Genomic DNA, 22,311 nt, shown 5'->3' with positions numbered 1-22,311 from the left:
CTTTGAGAACCACTGGTTTAATGGCACAGTTAATTGGTTGAACAAATGGTGGCTGAGAGGAGCAAGTCGGTTTTCTTTTGCCTAGTTGTCTAATCATATTACAGTGGTGCCTCGCAAGACGAAATTAATTCGTTCCGTGAGTTTTTTCGTCTTGCGAAGCATGGTGTCGGGAAAGTTTTGGAAAAGCTTCAAAAATCACCAAAGTCTTCAAAAACCTCAAAAAAGGCTACCACACCGCGTGCTATGAGTTGCTCCTCGAAGTCAAGTCGCAACTGTATTAACGGTTTTAAGAAAAAGAAAACAAACTTGCAAGACGTTTCCGTCTTGCGAAGCAAGCCCATAGGGAAAATCATCTTGTGAAGCAACTCAAAAAACCAAAAACCCTTTCGTTTTGCGGGTTTTCCGTCTTGTGAGGCATTCGTCTTGCGAGGTACCATTGTATTTCAATACGCTCTTGTTGATTTTCATTTGTCACATTTTACCGCTTATTTTGAGGTTGTTTTGTTTCCTTGTTTGCCATGAATTTCCCTTGCTTTCGTAACTGATTTTTACATGCAATGTTTCTTTTCGTACTAAAGAAGATGCTGTACTTAATTGTGCTTCACGAAATGTAGAAACCCTCTGATATTTTGGGTGTTTGCTGTTTATTTAAGGTACCTTAGCCTATGTTGCAAACTGCTCAGAGTTTTGTTTAAACAGAAGCAGTGTGTAAATCGTCTAGATAGGCAAATACAGTGGTACCTCAGGTCAGTGGCGTAGCGTGGGGGGTGCCAGGGGTGCCGGCCGCACCGGGCGCAACATCTGGGGGGGCGCGCTCGCTGCCTCCGGAGTCGCCGAAGAGCCTCGGTCGCAGGCTGTAGTGGAGCCGCATGTCTCGCGGAACCGACGAGCTGTGCGCGCGTCCGGGCTGAAGGCGCCCAGCAGGCAGCGGCTCTCAGCGCTCGCTGCGGAGGACGCGTCAGGCAGCCCATCCTCACAGCCCCGCCTCCGCCGCTGCTGCTGCAGCTGCTGGGCCGTTGCATTTTCCTCGCCTCTCTGCCCCCCTCCTCCTCCGGGCAAGCGGCGTCATTTGGGCGGCAGCGCCAGCGGCAACTCGCAGGTTAGGGGTTGGGGGGGCACAAATTACTTGCCTTGCCCCGTGTTAGGGGGCGCAAATTACTTGCGTTGCCCCGGGTGCTGACAACTCACGCTACGCCGCTGCCTCAGGTTAAGAACTTAATTCGTTCCGGAGGTCCATTCTTAACCTGAAACTGAAGCACCACTTTAGCTAATGGGGCCTCCTGCTGCCACTGCACAATTTCTGTTCTCATCCTGAAGCAAAGTTCTTAACCCAAGGTACTATTTCTGGGTTAGCTGAGTCTGTAACCTGAAGGGTATGTAACCTGAAGCATATGTAACCCGAGGTACCACTGTAAATCATTTCATGGACATGTCTAACCCAGAGAAACTGGAACGGATATATTCACCCTTCCCTACCTAAGGAAAAAACATTGATCAATGAATCACTGTGCCTTTCTACACTCCAGGTGTCATCCAGGCCAAGCGTCTACGTGCGACCGATATCTCAACAAGCAGTTTCCGCCTCATTTGGCCCAAGTTTTTGACACGGGAGACGGGTTATTATGTCCTGGAGTACGCCCCGACCGGAGACCCCAGGCGGAAACTCACCAAGCAGCTGACAGGCGACCACACCAGCTTCCTGGTGAGCAACCTGGTGCCCCAAACCACGTACGAGGTCGCCCTCATTCCCGAGTCCAACGAGAGATACATGCCACCCCAAACCACCAGGGTCACCACCTTGGAAGGTAAGACAAAGAAGGTCTGGAGGGGGTGGGCACAATGGAAAGCCATCCTAACTGAGCCAGTGGCCAACTGAGAGGGAAAAGTTCTCTGGCCATTCTTTTTGGTTCAGCTTTCACTTCCATACATCACTGCTGGGGAAACCATAGCTTTAACTCTGAATAAATAGTAATGAATAAAATAAATTGTCAGAGTTCAAGGATACATTCTAGCCAGGTAAAAATTCTCAAGTAGCGGCAAAAGAGAATCAGTGAGGGGTGTGCGGTCTGGGGAGATTTTCAAGGGCTACTCAGAGAAGCCTGTTGGACACATTTGGCCTCCAGGCATGAGGTTTCCTCCTGCCCCAAAACTAGATGGTCACATTATCTGATGGGACATAATGCCCTTCCAATGTTCCTATGGAATTTTTTAAAAATTCCATTCAATTCATCCTTCCCAATGTTTGCTGATCCACGCAATAGATATGGAAGCGATTGGTCATGTTTTCCTTTCATTCACTGCAATGACAGCTCCAGGATTTTAAGGGCCGAGAAATAATTACCTCTGCTTCTACTGGGATAAGCAAGTTTTCACGTCAGGCACCTAATTCTTGCCATTGGTGAATCTCCTCTCAGTAGGGGGGGGGGGACCAGGAAGCAGATGGTGAGATGAGGTTTGGCACGGCTCAGTCTCTGCATTGTGTTGGAAACTGCTCTTAAGGGGGTTATTATGGGATGCTAGTGCCATTCCACTTTGGAGCAGCTCTTACACTTTGTTCACTTATGTCACAGCTGGGATAGATAAAAGGAAGGACTTCTTCATGCAGACAAGAGCCTAAGTATGGAATTTGCTCCCATGAGAGGCAGTGAAGGCCTATAACTTTTGGATGGCATTAAAAGAGGGATAGAGAAATTCACGGAGGAGGAGGAGGCTGTTGGTGGCAGCCAGCCACAGTGGCTATGACCTGCCTCAACTTTCATTTATACCTAGTTTGGGAAATAAATTAATAATAATAATAATTTTATTAATCATACCCTGCCTATCTGACTGGTTTTCCCCAGCCACTCTGGGGCAGCTCCCAACATGTATAGAAACATAATTAAACATCAAACATTGAAAACTTCCCGATACAGGGCTGCCTTCAGGTGTCTTCTGAAAGTTGTTTAGTTCTTAATCTCCTTGACATCTGATGGGAGGGCGTTCCACAGGGAGGGCGCCACTACCAAGAAGGCAACTGCTGAAAAGTTGTCACAGGAACCCCAATATCAGGAGTCCTTGCTGCAGGTTCATATTCTACGCTGTCATAGATTCCCTGAATTCTTCGCTCCTAGAAGCTATCAGTATGCAGCAGTGGCCACACCCCAGGAAATGGCTTTGACTGGCTGGCTAAACCAGATGAGGGCACCCTATGGGTCTCAAACCCAAGGCTAGGTGAGTTACAGATCTCGCCTGTCTGAGAAGACATGCTCTGGGGGATTGAGCAGACAAGACCAATACTGGGTCCAACGGTCAAGAAGATGTTTTCTGCACATGCTGTAGAGCAGCGGTTCTCAACGTGTGGGTCCCCCAGATGTTGTTGGACTACAACTCCCATCATCCCTGAGCTCTGGCCTTGCTAGCTAGGGGTGGTGGGAGTTGTAGTTCAGGAACATCTGGGGACCCACAGGTTGAGAAAGGCTGCTGTAGAGGGAAGTGAGGGGCAGATGGGGCTCATCAACCTGTGAAGGGAGGCCACCTATGAGAAGGAAGACTCAGGTTCTAAACCTCCACTGCCTTTTGGGATATCTTTGGGAGAAGAAAAGGCTAAGGAGTAAACCTTACACAAATCCAGAGTGGAGTCCCTAAGATGGTTGGATGGTGCCTTGTATAATAATAATAATAATAATAATAATGATAATGATAATGATAATGATAATGATAATAATAATTTACTTATACCTTGCCCATCTGGCCAGGCCTCCCCAACCACTCTGGGTGGCTCGTTCCGCCCAGAGTGTATACCTCATTCCAGCCAAGCAGGTGCCAAACATATTACTCTGCTTTCCTTTGGTCTACATCACTGAGGCTGAGTGGGAGGGCTTGTTTTCTGGGCAGCCCAGGAGCCCCTTACACTGCCCAGGCTTGTGCCCTGCGGGGGTCACTTTGGTGCTGCTAATGCAGGTGTGACTTCACCCCCGGAGCGCACTCCATTGTCTCTCAAGACAAGACAGATGCCGAGAACAATAGGCAAGGAGTGGCCAGGAGTCCTTCTGTTGTTGTTGTTGTTCGGAATAAAATCTTATTCAGTTGATACTACAGATATGGCCATGATTGCCCTCCTCCCATCTTAACTGAGGGAGTGTGTCAGAAGTTGCCTTGCACCAGATCTGTCTGCACTTGTCAGGCATGAAGAATCGTCCCCTCCCTTCGGTAACTTCACAGATCAGAACTAACGAGCAGTTGATAGGTTTAAAAAGGTAAAGGGACCCCTGACCATTAGGTCCAGTCGTGACCGACTCTGGGGTTGCGGTGCTCATCTCGCTTTATTGGCCGAGGGAGCCGGCGTACAGCTTTCGGGTCATGTGGCCAGCATGACTAAGCCACTTCTAGCGAACCAGAGCAGCACACGAAAACGCCGTTTACCTTCCCGCCGGAGTGGTACCTATTTATCTACTTGCACTTTGATGTGCTTTCGAACTGCTAGGTTGGCAGGAGCAGGGACCGAGCAACGGGAGCTCACCCCATCGCGGGGATTCGAACTGCCGACCTTCTGATCGGCAAGTCCTAGGCTCTGTGGTTTAACCCACAGCAGCACCCGTGTCCTTTTATTGCAGCATCATGTTGCGAGCACAAATATACAGCTCTCCACAAAGAGGGCAGTTGGCAGGTCTAATCCTCCTTCCGACTTCCGCAGCATTTTAGGCGCCAATGGGAAGTTCCTCCCTCCCTCTGACTCCTTTGCTCTATGATACGTTCGAACCACCGAGTCCGTGGTGAGTGGGGGAAGGGTCCCCCACACTCTCAAGAGACGTCTCAACTAGCTGCCCCCTCCCTTCTGGTTCTGTTGGCATTATCTCATAACTGAGTAACTCCTCTCTTCTTCTTCTTCTTGTTAGAACGTTTATTAATTTTCCAATAAAAGGCATCCAATTAACATATCAAATCATAATCCAATAAAAATAAAAATCTAAATTAAAAAAGTTCCAATTATCTTCTGAATTGTGATTTTTAATTTTACAACTTCCCACAGTCTGAACCTTGAGCATATCCAAATCTCAGTCCTGCCTCTCATCGATATTTCCATATCTCAATTTTATCTCTCCAAACTTCTTTGTCTCTGGCTCTGTGATCCTGAATCATGTCAGAAATCAGATAACCTTTCGTCCGTCGAGTGCAGATTTATTTGTGCAATGTACCTTTTCAACTGTTGTCTGGGTGACTCCTCTCTAAGCTGTCCAGCTTCTGTCTGTCTCTCTCTCTCTCTCTCTGCTTCTGAACACACTGTGAACAAGGAGGGGGCGACTCTTCCCCCTCCAGCTCTCCATCAGAGAGAAGCTGGTCTTCATTCCCCAGTCCTTGTCTTCAGACCATTCCCTGACAGTGCCCCCTTTCCAATCTGTCTACCTTCTCTCCACAGAGCCCATCAGCCCAGCAAGAGTCCTCATCTCAGATTCCAGGCCCCACAGCATCCGGGTCAGCTGGGCTCCCACCCCGGACAGCGTATCCGCCTACCAGGTCCTGTATGGGCCCCTGCCTGGGAATGCAGTCAAGCTGGTGGAGGTTGACGGGAGCCTCAACTCCACCATCTTGGATGACCTGACTGCCAACACCACCTACTTGGTGACTGTGTCTGCCATTTATAAATCGGGCAAGGAGAAAGCTCTGTCGGCCAAGGCATGCACGGCAGAAGGTGAGGAGGTACCCATGTCCTCCACAGGGACAAAATTTGGAGAGAAGGGAGGAAGAGTAGTGCTGGCAAATTAAACTGGTGGCACAGATGCATTTTCTACATGCTCGGCCCCAAACCAAAGAGAATGTGTCTCAAGATGCTGAAGAAATATGGATTTTCCCCTTTCCAAAATAGCCCAACGTGTGCCGTCTAATATGTGGCAGCCGAGGCCATACAACAATGGTCCTGAAAGGCCTACATTGGCTCCCAGTATGTTTCCAAGCACAATTCAAAGTGCTCATGCTGACCTTTAAAGCCCTAAATGGCCTGGGCCCAGTATACCTGAAAGAGCATCTCCACCCTCATTGTTCGGCCGGGACACTGAGATCCAGTTCCGAGGGCCTTCTGAAAGTTCCCTCCCTGAGAGAAGTGAGGTTACAGGGAACCAGGCAGAGGGCCTTCTCGGTAGTGGCACCCACCCTGTGGATTGCCCTCCCATCAGATGTCAAGGAAATAAACAACTATCTGACTTTTAGAAGAAATCTGAAGGCAGCCCTGTTTAGGGAAGTTTTTAATGTTTGAATTTTTATCATGTTTTTAATATTCTGTTGGGAGCCGCCCAGAGTGACTGGGGAAACTCAGCCAGACAGGTGGGATGTAAATAAATTAATAATAATTAATTATTATTGATGGTGGTGGTGGTATTGACAGATCTGCTTGTCCCACGGCAAAATGGGCGTGGTTTATGAGAAGGGGCAGAGCTTTGGGGACTAGGCTGCCAATAGCATACAGTTATTTCTGTTGACATTTGCTGATGGAAATGCGCTCTTTCTTCTTGCTGGGCAGAGAACTCCAGAATAAAGCACCTGCGCTTCGAAGACCTGAGCCCCACCACCGTGAAGGCCTCGTGGGAGCCTGCTGACGGCAGCGTCCTGGGCTACCGGGTGAGGTGCCGGCGGCAGGCTGGTTCTTCGACGCTCCTCAGCGTCTCACCGCAGATCCACAGTGTGCTGCTGTCAGACCTGGCGGAGGGCAGCACCAACAAAGTGTGCGTCAAGCCCGTGTACAGGAACCAGCAAGGGAAAGGCGTGTGCCGGATGGTCCACAAGCAGCCAGGTAAGCTGTGGGGAGACTGCGACGCCCTCCAACGTGGATGGCCTTGCCTGAGAAGGGGATAAGATGGGTCCATGGAGGAGAAGGCTGGCAGCATCTACTAGTTGTAGATGCCATTGTTGGAGGCAGTTATGCCTCTGACCACCTGTGACTGAGGAGTCAGATTTATTCATTTATCCCATAAAATTCACAAACCCCAATTTGCTTGGAACTTTGTGATATCAGTATATTAGGTTTGATTTTGGTATGGAAATCTGCTCCTATGTGCTTAGCTCTAGACATCCCCATTTACTTAATTTTATTTGGCATCTGTTACTAGTCTTTGTTATGGGATGTGGGTGGTGCTGTGGTCTAAACCACAGAGCCTAGGGCTTGCCGATCAGAAGGTTGGCAGTTCGAATCCCTGTGACGGGGTGAGCTCCCGTTGCTTGGTCTCAACTCCTGCCAACCTAGCAGTTCGAAAGCATGTCAAAGTGCAAGTAGATAAATAGGTACCGCTCCGGCGGGAAGGTAAACGGCGTTTCCGTGTGCTGCTCTCGTTTGCCAGAAGCGGCTTAGTCATGCTGGCCACATGACCCAGAAGCTGTCTGAGGACAAATGCCAGCTACCTCAGCCAATAAAGCGAGATGAGCACCGCAACCCCAGAGTCGTCCACGACTGGACCTAATGGTCAGGGGTCCCTTTACCTTTACTATACTTTGTTACACACATACATAGGTATAGATGTACGTACATGTTTCACAAAGAGAACAAAACAATAAAATTATCAGTAATAATAATAGTTTTATTATTTATACCCCACCCATCTGGCTGGGTTTCCCCAGCTGCTCTGGGAGGCTTCCAGCATATATAATAAAATGTAATAACATGTCAAGCATTAAAAACTTCCTGGTACAGGGCTGCCTTCGGATGTCTTCTAAAAGTTCTGTAGTTCTTTATCTCTGTGACATCGACAGGAAGGGCACCACTGCCAAGCAGGCCCTAAAAACCATAAAGCAAAAGATATAATCAGCAATGAACTAAAAACAGATTAAAGAGTACATCCGTATTCTACATAGCCTGCATAGGTCGATCTAAGCAAAAACGTTCTGGGCAGGCACTGAAAAGAGGACAATGGATGTGTCAGCTTGGCCTCAATAAGCAGGGAGTTCCAGGGTGTGGGTGCTGCCACACTAAAAGATTGCTTTCTTACAAAAGTGGAAAAGGTATTCCGTGGCACTCGTGACAGTGACAGGTTCCGCCTGTCGGCATGGCAAATGTCAGGGACCATGGGAGTTGTAGCTTAACATCTGGAGGGCAACAGGTTGCCTACCCCTGTAGGCCAGAAGAGCCAAGGAACTACCTTTCTTTTTTCACTTTACAAAAAGTTTGGGGCTTAATCGCCTGCCTGTCCCTTTTGCTCGCCCCAGGCGAAAGGCCAAATAGTTGTTTTGCATGTTCATCGACTGCCAGAACTAACCTCCTGCGCTTTCTCCCCCGTTTCCAGCTTCGGCAGTGGGAAGCTACAGGCACAGACAGAGAGTGTGAGAGTTAAAGAGACTCAAGGAGCACCTCTGCAGAGCAGAGGGAAATACTGGACAAGGTGGAAGGCCGGAGGAACCCGTACGAGGTGGTCACCCTGCCAAGCCTGCTCAAGCCCCCCCTGAAGCACTCTGGCTCCCTCCCCCCGGCAGCCATCTTGCCTACAAGATCCCAAGCTCCAGTTTGGTGTTCAGAAAAAGGGCTCCGTCTGGAAGATGAGATTCAGCTGCGGGGATGAGCAAAAAAAAAAGAGACTGGGACTCAAAATTCCTCTTTCCTTACTGTATTCTATTTATTTGTGTTTTAGTATGTGCTGTAGCTGGGGAAGAATGTCACAGGACACCCATCCCCTACCCTTTAAGCCAACATTTGCTATATGATGTGCTCCTTAACTGATACAGCTGCAATTCAGTCGGAGGCACGCAGTGTAGAGGTGCGAGGAAGATAAAGATGGATTCCATGAGGACCTAGTTAATGCCAAAGTTAATTAAGGATGGGAGAAGGCATCCCTTTCCATTCCGCCCTGTATTCATTGCAAGCAGCACTGTTTCCCTTCTGCTGCGGTTGGCCTTCCTCCAAACTCTACATCATTCATCTCGCTGTCTGCTGTGCCGAAATTCCGCAACTTCTCTAATTCGCGTAATTAATCATTACATAGCTTATGTTGCCGTTACTTTATCCCGCTCTATTCATTTCAGTGCAATGGAAACACAATGCAAATGGGGGAAATGTAATCAATTTCATACAATTTGCGGACTGAAAGCAGCAGCAACAGCGAATGCCTGATAGTATTTGCGGGATTGATTTCCGTTCTGGCCACGGGACAGATAAGAAGATGTCAGGCCTCCAAGGCAGATGTAAACCCTCATAGCATGTATTCCATAAGAGCTCTTTGGAGAGGACGACCTGGATTTTCCCTGCATCAAAAATGTCCCCTTCCTTATTCATTCTTGTAAGCCGGAAAGCGTTTCACTCTTTTGCACAACTCTTCCATGTGTTGTTTTGCTAATGTGGTAGAGATTGCCTCTCTGTCTCCTTATAATGCACCCCTTTGGAAGTCAGTGAATTAAACAAGAGAACAAATGACCTGTTTGATTTGGAAGGCATTTACAACTGGGACCTAAGCTAAGTGCTGGTTTCACCCCCTAGCTTTCAAATCCAGTATTTTAGGGAAAATATATTTTGGAATAGCATGGTCCATGAAAAATGATTAGTCCAGGGCTCTTGGATGGTGGCAGACAGGGGCAAGGAGAGAGTACAGGGCCAGCCTAGATTACAGTAGAATCCCAGATGAATAAATTGCTGCACTCTAGCGCCACCACTGCAGGTGGCCACAGGGTAGTATTGCAGGTACCGAATTATTACGATTATGATTTGAAATAAGGTGGGTCCTAAAAATATACACCTCAGGTGACACCCAGGGTAAAGACATGCAGCTTCAGCATTTGCCAGGAGATGTATAATGAATGTTCTATGGGGTTGGAGTTCCACAGGTTAGGAGCTGTCACTGAGAAGGCCCTTTCCCAGACCACGGACACCCCTGAGCCTCTGAGGGCAGAACTGCCAAGAGGGCCCCCTCCGCCCATCTCAGCACCTGAGGGTCTGCAGAAGTTGTTCTTTTAGATATTGAACAGGGATCAGGTGATACGAAGGACCGGTAGTTCCAATAGTCCTATAAAGCTTCTGCTTTCAGCCTTGTTCTTCAGTGTGCTCAGACAGAGGCTGGACAGCTGGGCTATCCTATCTGCTCAGTCATTTATCTAATGAGTGATTTGCCCATTCCCCTGTTCTGTGGTGTTACTACTTGCCTAGTAAGGGGTTGTGGGTACCTGTTTCTCTCCTGACCAACCGGCTTCTCAGTGGAATGGGTATAAAATATAAGACAACTGGTCAGACTATTTCAGGTCATTATTTTGTTGGCACTTTCTTGGGTATACTTTCGAGTATTCTTGGGTATACTTTCGAGTATACTTACGGTGCCCCCTGGTATAATTCTCAGTGCAAACAAGCAAGACAGCGCCTTCGTGCTATATATAATGCATATAAGACCTCAGATGCATCTACTCTGCCAGCTAGTTATGCACAAGCCAAGCAAGCTTACAAACGCACGCAGAAAACTGCCAAACGCGAGTGGCAACACAATCGCTGGCAGGCCTTGATTACCGCTTCAAAACCACATAGATCCAGGGAATTCTGGTCTTTGATTAATAGAATGGTGAGGAAATACCCAAGGGCAGTCATCCCAGCACCGACATGGGAATTGTTCCTGAAGAAATGTTTCTCACAGGCTGATGCTCCCTCCGACCATCTGATGCATCTGTTTTCCCACCTACCTATTTGGCCTCCCACCGATCCGGACGAAATAGCCAAGCTAATAGCCCAGCTGAAACCGGGCAAAGCCCCAGGGCCCGACCTGATCCCTGCTGAAGCAATCAAACTACACCCAAAATGGTGGGCTGACATCTTGGCCAAAACCTTCGACGCAATCAACGCTTCTGGTCTCATCCCCAAAATATGGAAGGAGGCCATTATAGTACCAATTTATAAAAAAGGTTCTCCAATGGAGCCGGAAAACTACCGTAACATCAGCCTCCTTTCGATCATAGGGAAAATTTATGCCAGCTTTTTGCTGACTAAACTATTGCGATGGGCAGACGAGACTAACCAGATTGGTCACGAACAAGCAGGGTTCAGAATTAAACGTTCTACAACCGATCATGCGATAGTCCTTTACCATCTGGCACGGAAGTACTCGTCGTCCCCCCGCGGCTACCTTTGTGCTGCCTTCCTAGATCTAAAGGCAGCCTTTGACAGCGTTCCTAGAAATATTCTTTGGGAGAAACTTGCGAAACAGGGCATCGATAGAAGACTCTTATGGCTTATAAGCCAGCTCCACGAAGGTACCCTTGCCAGAGTGAGACTTACTCCTGCGGGCGACCTCACAAATTCGATACCAATAAACAAGGGAGTGCGCCAAGGATGTATATTGGCTCCCTGCCTATTCAACCTATTCATCAGCGACATGCGAGCACCCCTAGTCAACTCATCTCCAAGTACACATGCGCCTAGACTAGCGGATTACCGCTGTCCACTCCTTTTATATGCGGATGACGCGGTAATTCTATCTTATACACGTGTTGGACTAAAGAGAGCTCTGAAGATCTTTGCCACGTATTGTCAACGCAACCAATTAACCATCAACCATGCTAAATCTAAGATTCTGATTTTCGCCAGAAGTCGGAGATTATACGAATGGAAGCTTGGTGGAGCAAAAATAGAGCAAGTCCTAAAATTTCAATACCTCGGAGTTATTTTTCAATACAATTTGGGGTGGAAAGCACAAATTCAACACCTACTTAACAAGGCCAAAACACTGTCATATGCGCTCCTCCGATTTTTCTTTTCGGATGGAGCTTTGCATGTTCCCTCGGCCCTAAAGGTGTTCAAGGCAAAAGTGGTTCCCGTGCTTGCTTATGCTGCCCCGCTCTGGGCCGTGATGACAGATCTTACTCCTCTTGAGACTCTGCAAAACCAATTCCTACGTCGGCTCCTAATGCTCCCCCTGTGCGTAAGCAACGCAGCCATGCGATTAGAATTGAAGATCGCGTCCGTAGAAACTTGCCTGTGGAAGCAAGTCTTCAATTATTGGTTATCATTGTGGCACAGATTACCAGACCATTACCTTGTCCAATGCTTATGGCGAGATGAATTCTCCAGCCTTTGGACTAGTAGAATTCATGCCAAACTCCTGAGTTACGGAATCTCTCCCTTAGATTCCCTTAATCTAGATCTAATCACTGCTCAAAGACTGATCCGCCAAAGACTGGACGACATCGATTTACAGCGAAACTATACGCTGGGGGGAGGTGTTTGCTCGCCCCAGAACATTGGTATCACTTTAACTTACTGCGTTCCATCATACCTCTCCTCCCTTTCGTCTGTTGCCCATAGGCTGGCCTTCACCAAAGCGAGGTTTAACGTTTTTCCCTCCAATGTCCTGAGACATAGATTCTCAAAGGGACAAGCCTCCGCCATGTGCGAATGTGATAGGGAGACGCCGGAGTCGCTTCAGCACATTATGTTTACTTGCCCCTTGTTCAATGTGCCACAGGCAAATTTGTTGGGATCAATCATACAGAAGCTAGCGGGTACCCCACCAAAATTCCACCTTGCCCAAATCCTGCAGGATAAGGATATCCATACGACCCTGAAAGTGGCTAGGTTTCTGGTCGCTGTCCTTACCCAAAAGCGCTGCCAAGGAGCACTACAAGCTAATTAAGGCGCAGTATGTCATTCCATCTTACAGTATTTTATTGTTATAGTGATGTTTTAGCGGCTGTTTTTTCCCACGTGCACAAGCTGTTATTTATGTCTTGTTTTTATCTGTATGGGCCTATGGCCGTAATAAATATCTATTCTTTCTTGGGCTGGAAGGTTCATCATCCAAGTCGCCTTTCCAGTGGTTCAGGATGAGATCAATGCATGTGAAATCCCAGTGAAATGGAGGACTGGCTTCTCAACTCAGCAAATGAGGAGAGAGAACAACCACAATTATTCAACCAGAAATCTCAACTTTGGATGAAACTCGGCTGACCTGTTAGCCCTGAAAATAATTGACTTGTACAGTGCTGCTACAAAGACACCTTGGGGGATCTCAAAAGGCACATTAAAGGCTGGCTTGCTCATTTGTTTATTTATCTGGAGAAACTGTACCCCGCTCTTCAGCCAAATAGGCTCCCAGAGCAATTACATACAATCAAAACAAGGCAGTCCTTACCTGCAGGCTTACAAGCTTAATAAACACACACACACACACACACACACACACACACACACACACACAACATAGAAGGGAAAAGGGACAAGAAGGGAGGAGGAAAATGAAAATGAAAAGCTCTGGCAATCATTTCTGAACAGTTCTCATAGAACTGTAGAGTTGGAAGGGACCCTGGGGATCATCTATCCCAGGGGTCAGCAAACTTTTTCAGCAGGGGACCGGTCCACTGTCCCTCAGACCTTGTGGGGGGCCGGACTATATATTTTTTGGGGGGGGATGAACAAATTCCTATGCCCCACAAATAACCCAGAGATGCATTTTAAATAAAAGGACACATTCTACTCTTGTAAAAACACGCTGATTCCCAGACCGTCCGCGGGCCGGATTTAGAAGGCGATTGGGCCGGATCCGGCCCCCAGGCCTTAGTTTGCCTACCCATGATCTAGCCCAATCCCCAGAAATGCAGTTGTTAGGATCAAACCTGTGACCTTGGTGTTCTCAGCACCATGCTCCAACCAACCAGCAGTAGTCAAGTTGTTCCCATACTGACCAGTCTGTACAGTTCAGGGGCAGGAGGTGCCTGGTGTAGAAGGAGCTCCATCAAAGCTGATGAAATGAGCCTTCTGCTTCATCTCTCTCCCACGGAGGCAGCCTGATGGCGTGGCTGCCCCCAAGTGACAGGGGAGGGGAGGCCCGGTGGGTCTGGTCTGTCAATGCGGAGTGTAACTCTCCTGGTATCACACTCATAACCAGAGCTACATAAACACTAACTGCTTTGCTGCACATAAACATAGCTTTGCGCAATCCAAAATCATTTGTGCTTGACCTCAACCTGCTGCTTTTAATAAAAAATTGGTCTAAGATCCTGTCATCCCACCAAGGTGGGTGTGGTTGGTTGAGGCCAGGTCAAGGCATTGGATGGTTCCCCCAAAGATTAAATTTGTTTGCCTATCCCAACTGGTGGGCCTCTAAATATTTTGGACACCCACCAGCCAGCATGGCCAATGGTCAGGGATGATGGGAATTATAGTCCAAAATTGCACCATTCAACACCATCCCCTCCAGGAGCTGCAGACTGCAACGCCCATCCTCCCTAACTGTGGACTATGTTGTCTGGGGCTGATGGGAGTTGTAGTCCTCAACTTCTGGAAGACATCCCATTGGTCCAAGGCACCTGGAGGGCACCAGTTTGGGGAAGGTTGACTTGCCCACTCATCGTTGGACCTCCACCAGCGACAAGGAATAGAGAATCAAGATCCTTACCCAACAATGCACGTTTATGAAGACTGATCTTTATTCGTGGGATTCCAGGTGGGTGGAGCAGGGCTGCTGCCGGAACTCTTTGGAGGCTGTTGCCAGCTCATGCCTGTAGTCATAGACGGACTGTACATCCTGGCTGTTTCTCAACAGTTCGTTATTCTTGCGGGCTTCATAGTGGAACTGAGAGTTCCGCATCTCGTACCTTGAGACAGGGGTGGCGGGGGGGGGGGGGAGAATTGAGTCACTTAGTCTGATCACAAATTGGGATTTCCTGAGGTTAATTCAGGCAAAGTCTCAGAGTCTGGCTGATGGTCAGGTAGGCAACCATGCAGGTGAGAGGCATGGAAAGGAAGCCCAGATCATTATACCTGTTGGATGTCAAAGCAAGCCACACAAGTCCAAGCCACAGCAGTTGGAACAATAAACCCACAGAACTGAAGCTCCAGGAAAGGCCTGGTGCTTTGATGTAAAGGAAAGGTAAAGGGACCCCTGACCATTAGGTCCAGTCGTGACCGACTCTGGGGTTGCAGTGCTCATCTCGCTTTATTGGCCGAGGGAGCCGGCGTACAGCTTCCAGGTCATGTGGCCAACATGACTAAGCCGCTTCTGGCGAACCAGAGCAGCGCACAGAAATGCCGTTTACCTTCCCGCCGGAACGGTACCTATTTATCTACTTGCACTTTGACGTGCTTTCGAACTGTTAGGTTGGCAGGAGCTGGGACCGAGCAACGGCAGCTCACCCTGTCGCGGGGATTTGAACCGCTGACCTTCTGATCAGCAAGTCCTAGGCTCTGTGGCTTAACCCACAGTGCCACCCACATCCCTTGCTTTGATGTAGGGAGGACCGGAAATGGGAAAGGCTCCTCATTTGCATAGCCCCACCTATGAAGCAAGTGGGAGGAGCAACCCATTGTCCACCACGGAAAGAGAAAAATGGAAGGGATCACAGAGGCTCTGGCTACACGTCTCCTGGGTTCTTAAAAAATAAATAAATCCCTGCTTATATTCTCACTCCATCATCATACACATCTAATCTCTCTAATTCAGACAAGAGAAAGAACAGGGGCAATTAACTACGAAAGTAAATAAGGACAGCATAAACTGGACATGGGGAATGGTGGCTCATGGCTCCAAAATCTCCCCCAGATTTCTCTGCCTGCCTCTTGGGTGGCCTTACAATTCATCAAAGGCAAAGCTAGTCTTTATGTGACTTATGCCAGCCATCGCCTAGGAATTCTAAGAAACCAAAGAATCAGTGCAGTTCTGAAAACAGTGGTTAAAATCAGTAAATCAGTGGAGTTTTGAAAAGTTCAGTCCGCCGTCTTAATTCAAAATGGCACCCAATTGTATCCAGGCATAGAAGAAAACCTGCTTCTTGGCCTCAGGAACCATCACACACAATTTCGGCTACAATATATTAAGTGGTGTCCAAATGCATACTGTAGTGACCAAAACAAATACATTGCAATCTGTATGGTAGCTATAACAATGAACCTCAGTCCGTACCCAAGAAATAAGTTGTTCTGAAATGAGGAACCAGTTAGAACCTTTATAGCTCCAAGCAGCTTTCCAGTGACCTCTGCAAAACGGGAAGCCACAATAAAACTGTCCTCCACAGCGATTGCAGCAGAGAGCAAGTCAATAGCTCCCTCTGCTGCCCAGTGATCTACCTGCCAGATTTCCTACTTTTAGACTCCCCACACCTTACCACTCCCCCACAGCCCCACCCCAAAGCTTGACAACCACCACTTACCATTTAGGCTTGGGACCTCGGGTCCGTTCCAATTCCTGCTGCCTCTTCTGCTCTAACAACCACGCCTCTTCCATACGCAGACTCTCAAGCCGGAGGCGAGCCAGCTCTTGCTGGTACGGAGACATCTCAACCAGGGCTCTGCCAACATCACCTTCAGCAATAGTTTGCAGGAACCTATGGAGCCAATGAGGCCTTGTTACAGTTTCTGCAAGGCCTCCAAGCAGCCTTGAAAGCATTTGACACAGATTTGCCAGGCAAGTGACTCTTTTCAAACCTGCTTTCAAAGCCATCTCCTAAAAGCAGTGAGGCGGGGATATTTTGCAGGGTGAATTGTTTGTTTCTTGTGGACGATAAATGACTAATGCAAGCTAGTGGTTTTTTTGGGGGTTGCCAGACCCTCCAAGTGTCCCTATTTTCCAGGGACATCCCTGATTTAGAGAAGCCGTCTCGGTTTCCTGGAATGTCCCACTTTTCCTTAGGATGTCCCTATTTTCATTGGAGAAATGTTGGGAGGATATGGGCTGCTGGGGGTTAGTCAAATGTTTTCAGGCCTGACAACCTATTTGCTATGCTGTCCACAGGGTTGAAGAGAGGGGAGTATTTCACAAATCAAGGAATTCCCCAGGGGACTTTCCTTTCCTTTCCTGAACATCATGGCACTCTAGGCATCTCTCTCTTTGGCCCTTGGGACTATCACTGGCCTTGCTTCACACCCCAGGTGTTTTTGCCTGGCTGGAATGTGTCTGTGAACTCTGATAATGCCTCGTTTATATGGATAAAGAATGTAGGCATAGCCAAACTTGGCCCTCCAGATGTTTTGGGACTACAACTCCCATCATCCCTAGCTAACAGGACCAGTGGTCAGGGATGATGGGAATTGTAGTCCCAAAATATCTGGAGGGCTGAGTTTGGCCATGCCTGGAATAGAGAGAGTGTGTGTGTGTTTAGAAATCAGCCTGCTCCACCCACTTTTGCCTCTGGCCCCACCTACAACTGCCATGTGGCCCCCAGAAGGGAATGCAGCCCTCGAACTGAAAAAGGTTGCCCAGCCCTGGTTATACAGCTAGATAATTCACCCTCTGAACCTTTCAGGGAGGGGGGACATAGAGATGGGCCTCGGATGACAAGCACAGAGTCCGGGTCAGTTTGTATGCAGAGAGGCGGTTCTTAAGGTATTGAGGTCCTAAGGCATGTTGACTGCAGATGCTGACTGCTGCTACCATCAGCCAGGATGGGCAACAGTAAGGGATGATGGGAATTGTGGTCCAGCAATACCTGGATAGCCATGATTCCTCATCCTTCCTTTAGGACATCATAATCTAGACTATCACAAGAGCAGAATGGAGAATTGTTGAGGGGTGAAGCCGACTGGGCGTTGGTGGCAAAGGTTTCCACTTACCGTTCATTGAGCTCCTGGGCTGTGGGTGAGGAAATGGCAGCAGACGGCAAGCTGTAAGGAGTCCATGGATTGCTCCGAGCTCCCCTCTCAATTGCCTTGCTGGGAATCCAGGATCTGGAGGCTAATGTCCCTGGCCTGTATATCCTTGACCGTGAACGCCTACTTGACCCGCTTTTGCTACCATTTTCCCTGGACTTGCCAAGCTGAGGTGGGGGCTGCGCACAGGCATTCGCCTTGGCCGAGTTGGGTCTCCAGGCGGGCTTTGGAGACTGAGATCGAGATCGGAGCCGGCAGGTGCGTTTGTTGGCAGGCGAGAGCGAACGCTCACGGTTGGTCCCAGAGGAACCGAGACTGAGCGAACGGCCTCTGTCGAGGGAGGAAGAGGTCCTTTTCAGCAAGGATGCTCTGACTGGGGTCTTCGGAGGCAACAAAGACTTGACGCCAATCACATGAGGGGCTCCGAGTTTCAGGGGGAAAGCAAAATCCGCCGAGGGGTGCAAAGAGTTTTGACTTGCAATCTCGCTCCCCAGCAGCCCTGCCAGCCGGTTCACTGGGGACGTGGTAAAGGTTGGAAGGCCCAGGCTCGTCAGGGCTGAATACTCTCCTACGGATCTGAGCAAGTGTTTTGGCTTCAGGAACCACTCCGTCTCCACCGGGGTCTTGGCTGGGCCTCCAACGCCTGATTCCATATAGCTCCCAGTAGGAGCCGCTGGCCACCTGGAACTGAAAGGACCTGAGTCAGCTGCAGGGTGCAGGTCAACAGTGCGTTGGTGATTTGGGTGTGAGCGGAGACTGGAAGCCAAGCTATCCACTTGGAGCTGAAGCTTCCGCAAGCTTTCTTCCAAGTTGTCAATGCTGGGGATCTCCCCCATGTGGCAAGATGAGTAACTGCCTAGGTGGAAGGAAAAGCCATTTATATAGAAGAAGCAACAACCAAGAAACGGTCAGCAGAGCAAACCTGACACTGCTCCAAAACACCTGGTTTGCATAACACCCTATGCCATGGTTTATAAAACACGGTTTAGTTAACCACAGTTAAGAATTATTGTCCAAACCCAATGGGTTAATGATGGTTTACTAACTGTAGTTAACTGGCATTCATTAACTAAGGTTTGTAGTCAGGGACGCGGACTTATAAAAAATATTGGGCCCCCCCCCCGGGAAAGCTCATGAATAATAAATAAGCTCATGAATATGCAAATAAAGTGGGTGGAGCTTTTGCTCGGGAGGGAGGGCAGGAGGCATGCAGCCCGACCCTGTGCATTTTGGGCTGGGGGAGGGGCGGCGATGGCGCTCTGCTGGAGGGGCGCCGGAGATTATTGGGGGGGCAGAGCCCCCCCAAACGAATTTTTGAGGGGGCTCGGGCCCCCTCAAGCCCCATGGAGTCGGCGCCTATGTTTGTAGTTAATTTACCCATTTTTATTCAACAATATGAGGGGGGAAATCATTTTTGATCAGTTTTGCTTGTAACGGAATATGTGTGAGACTACATGTTAATTTCATAGATGTTTTGTTGCATCATTACATCAGAGGTGAGCAGGTTACAAATTGGTTTAAAGAGGTATGGCAGATTGCACTACAGTGGTACCTCAGGTTAAGAACTTAAGTCATTCTGGAGGCCCATTCTTAACCTGAAACTGTTCTTAAACTGAGGTACCACTTTAGCTAATGGGGCCTCCAGCTGCCGCCGCGCTGCCGCCACGCGATTTCTGTTCTCAACCTGAAGCAAAGTCCTTGACCCGAGGTACTATTTCTGGGTTAGCAGGGTCTGTAACCTGAAGTGTCTGTAACCTGAAGCATCTGTAACCCGAGGTACCACTGTATTACAAAAATTGACAAATAATTCAAGACTTGCATGAGGACAAATAAAAAAAAATCACTGCAATCTGGGTTAACTTTATAGATTTTTTTAGTCGAACATGGTAATCTTCTGGCATCATCTTCATACAGACATAACATTCCTAACTTCTGCTTCTTTGGTGAACTAGGCTCACCTATGGGGGGGGAAATGGGGGACGCGGGTGGCGCTGTGGGTAAAACCTCAGTGCCTAGGACTTGCCGATCGCATGGTCAGCGGTTCGAATCCCCGCGGTGGGGTGAGCTCCCGTCTTTCGGTCCCAGCTCCTGCCCACCTAGCAGTTCGAAAGCACCCTTAAGTGCAAGTAGATAAATAGGTACCGCTTTATAGCGGGAAGGTAAACGGCGTTTCCGTGTGCTGCGCTGGTGCTGGCTCGCCAGAGCAGCTTCATCACGCTGGCCACTTGACCCGGAAATGTCTCCGGACAGCGCTGGCCCCCGGCCTCTTAAGTGAGATGGGCGCACAACCCTAGAATCGGACACGACTGGCCCGTATGGGCAGGGGTACCTTTACCTTTTTATGGAAAAAATAACATCTCTTATACCTCTAGGTGGTGCTATAGTTATGTAAATATTCTGAATTAAGGTTTCATTATTTTTGTTACTTCAATCCATCTCAAAGAATTTTTTTATTTTAAAATTTTGCACCATGGTTTGGTTTTGTTTCATTTTCTATGTGTATCATGATTTAGTATATAATATTATTAGTTTGATTAGTTTCTCAGCTTTCCAGGGCTCTCTCTCCCAGACCTACCAGCAGATGCCACTGGGAACTGAACCTGGGACTTTCTGCATGCAAGGCAAATGCTCTTCCAATGAGCTATGGCCTTCTCTCCTATCAGGCTAGAAGAATAAATCCCACCCCCTTGACTTTTACAAAGCAGGCTGACAGGAGAGGGACCCCCACCTCAGTTTGTCCTCAGCACAGCTCTGTGAGGTAGGTTAGGTTAAGAGATGATGACTAGCTCACGCTCATCCAATGTCCTTCATGGCTGAGCGGGGATTTGAACCTGGGTCCTAGTCCAGTCTTCTTACCATTTTCTCCTTCAACCAGTGATGATCTTCCCTGCTTATCAGGAGCCTGGTATCTCCCTAGGCTTGAGAAGCTAAAGTTCTGTGTAGTGTTGGTTCTTTGGCTGTTGCTAAAGCACACTTTTGGCACCTCCCTTTAAAAGAAAAAACAAACACTGTTCACCAACAATGTTCGCCAACATTTCCTGTCACCGTAAAGAAACTACTATTTGTATTAGTCACCGTAAAGAAACTACTATTTGTATTAGTTTTTATAGTGCTTCACATACTTGCCCTGTCTCCATGGGGTACCACTGAAAAAGCCCACCCATGAGTCCCCAGCCGATGGACTACTAAAAGGGTTTACCCACAGATCTTTAACACAGTGGCAGGAGGATATGGTATTTCATTTACCTTGGACCTAGTTCATTTAGAGCTTTAAATGACAACATAAGCGCCTTAAATCTGGCCCTGGATATCTGTATTTAGACCATCCCAATTTAAATTCTGAGTAGACATACATAGGACTGCATCACAAGCCTTGGTGTACTCTGTAGGTTGTAGCCAGTGTTAGTCCTACTTGGATTACACCCAGTGAAATTAATGGAAATGGCTCATTTTGGTCTATTAATTTCAATGTATCTACCCTGTGTAGGACTTAGTTGGCGGCAACTGGGATTTACTTCTAAGTAGACAACATACACAGGATTCCACTCTCAAATCGGAACTGAAAGAATGGAGCTGAGAGATCAATTCCCAGAAATTCCCCTTAGATTTAAAGCCTCAAATTGGGATAATGTATCCCTCCTTCCTAAACCAAGTCCCAGCTTTTTTTTTAAAAAAGGGGGAGTGTCTTTGCTTGTAATTTTGAGAACTGTAAGGGCATGTGTTTGAGTTTGCTTTCCCCTCTACCCTCCTATTCCTATTTTCCTCATGTGTCATGACTTTTTAAGACTGAGGGTCAAAAACAGACCCAGGAGCTGATTTGTAATACATCCTGAAAGCCATTTTTGGGGTAAATGCAGTAAATATACATAAGAAAACAAAACATACCCACCTCCATTTCTCCTATTAATTTAGTTAAATAAATAAATAAAACATACAATAAATAAAATATAGCCTTCCCAGAATCGCCCGTCCCTCTCCCAGCACCTGAGGGTGACTCCACTGCCCCGCAACCGCAAAGCTCCAGCCTCCGCCATGCGCGCCCTTCTCTGCAAAGCATCACTTTGCATCCTCCTTAGCGACAGCCTCAACATTCCCGTTGCTAAGGAGAAGGACCGCCTCCTTCTTTGCTTCAGGTTGAATTCCCCTCCCTGCCTCTCTCTCTCTCGTCCCGCCCTTCTGTTCAGATCACCCAATCGCATCACTGTTCTCCGCGGGAAGGGTGGGTTTACTGTGCTGGGAGCCAATAAAAGACGAGAAGAGTCAAAGGCACGTGATTTAGGAGTCCCGCCTTCTGCTTCTGCTTCGGCCCAATAAGCATTCCTGAAAGGGAGAACCCGCAGAGATAGTAAAAGTATAGAGCAGGCATCCCCAAAATCAGCCTTTCAGATATTTTTGGGACTACAATTCCCATCATCCCTGACCACTGGTCCTTTTAGCTAGGGATGATGGGAGTTGTAGTCCCAAAAAAATCTGGAGGGCCGAGTTTGGGGATGCCTGGTATAGAGTGACACGTTGAATAAATTGCTATAGATATATTTATATTTATATTTTTTCTCTCTCACACACACATTCTCCGTCCATCCCTCCCCTAGCCATGTCCCACCAGCATGGCCAATGGCAAAGGATCCATGGGAGTTGTAGTCTAGCAAATACTCACAGGACTTCCGGTTCTGCGTCCTTGGCTCTAAAAGGAAACTGTACAGATGAAGCCGGAACGAGCCCGTCTGTCCCCCAACTCTATGGTTCCTCACATTCTTTTTTTTTTTTTTTGCGCGCCTATGTTTCCCACCAATGGCAACGCGCCG

General features: G+C 48.1%; 2 protein-coding genes across 4 annotated transcripts in view; one reads left to right on the top strand and one right to left on the bottom strand.

Annotated features, from left to right (window-relative positions):
• VWA1 (von Willebrand factor A domain containing 1) overlaps positions 1-9,367 on the top strand; it is a 40,161-nt gene extending 30,794 nt beyond the window's left edge. The window contains exons 3-6 of the mRNA XM_081201573.1: positions 1,527-1,805; positions 5,396-5,668; positions 6,494-6,763; positions 8,247-9,367. Coding sequence (XP_081057699.1) covers positions 1,527-1,805; positions 5,396-5,668; positions 6,494-6,763; positions 8,247-8,287 — 863 coding nt within the window. The 3' untranslated portion in view covers positions 8,288-9,367. The remainder of the gene's footprint in view (positions 1-1,526; positions 1,806-5,395; positions 5,669-6,493; positions 6,764-8,246) is intronic.
• A 4,961-nt stretch (positions 9,368-14,328) lies between these two features.
• On the bottom strand, positions 14,329-22,190 carry LOC308591052 (uncharacterized protein). Of its 3 annotated transcripts, none has more exons than XM_081201602.1 (5): positions 22,110-22,190; positions 20,363-20,493; positions 17,471-18,362; positions 16,072-16,245; positions 14,329-14,520 (listed from the first exon to the last, which is right to left on the bottom strand). In XM_081201602.1, the coding sequence occupies exons 3-5, from the start codon at positions 18,340-18,342 to the stop codon at positions 14,352-14,354; spliced, it is 1,215 nt and encodes a 404-aa protein (XP_081057728.1). In that variant the 5' UTR covers positions 18,343-18,362; positions 20,363-20,493; positions 22,110-22,190; the 3' UTR covers positions 14,329-14,351. The 3 variants fall into 3 exon arrangements, with proteins under 3 accessions (XP_081057728.1, XP_081057729.1, XP_081057727.1); XM_081201603.1 differs by lacking the exon at positions 22,110-22,190 and adding an exon at positions 21,491-21,815; XM_081201601.1 differs by lacking the exons at positions 20,363-20,493; positions 22,110-22,190 and adding an exon at positions 21,491-21,820.
• Between the last annotated feature and the right edge of the window lie 121 nt (positions 22,191-22,311).

Source organism: Podarcis bocagei (assembly GCF_964188305.1).
Source record: "Podarcis bocagei genome assembly, chromosome: 7".
NCBI lineage: Eukaryota > Metazoa > Chordata > Lepidosauria > Squamata > Lacertidae > Podarcis > Podarcis bocagei.
Note: the sequence above shows the minus strand (reverse complement) of the source record. Positions and strands in the feature narration are given on the sequence as shown.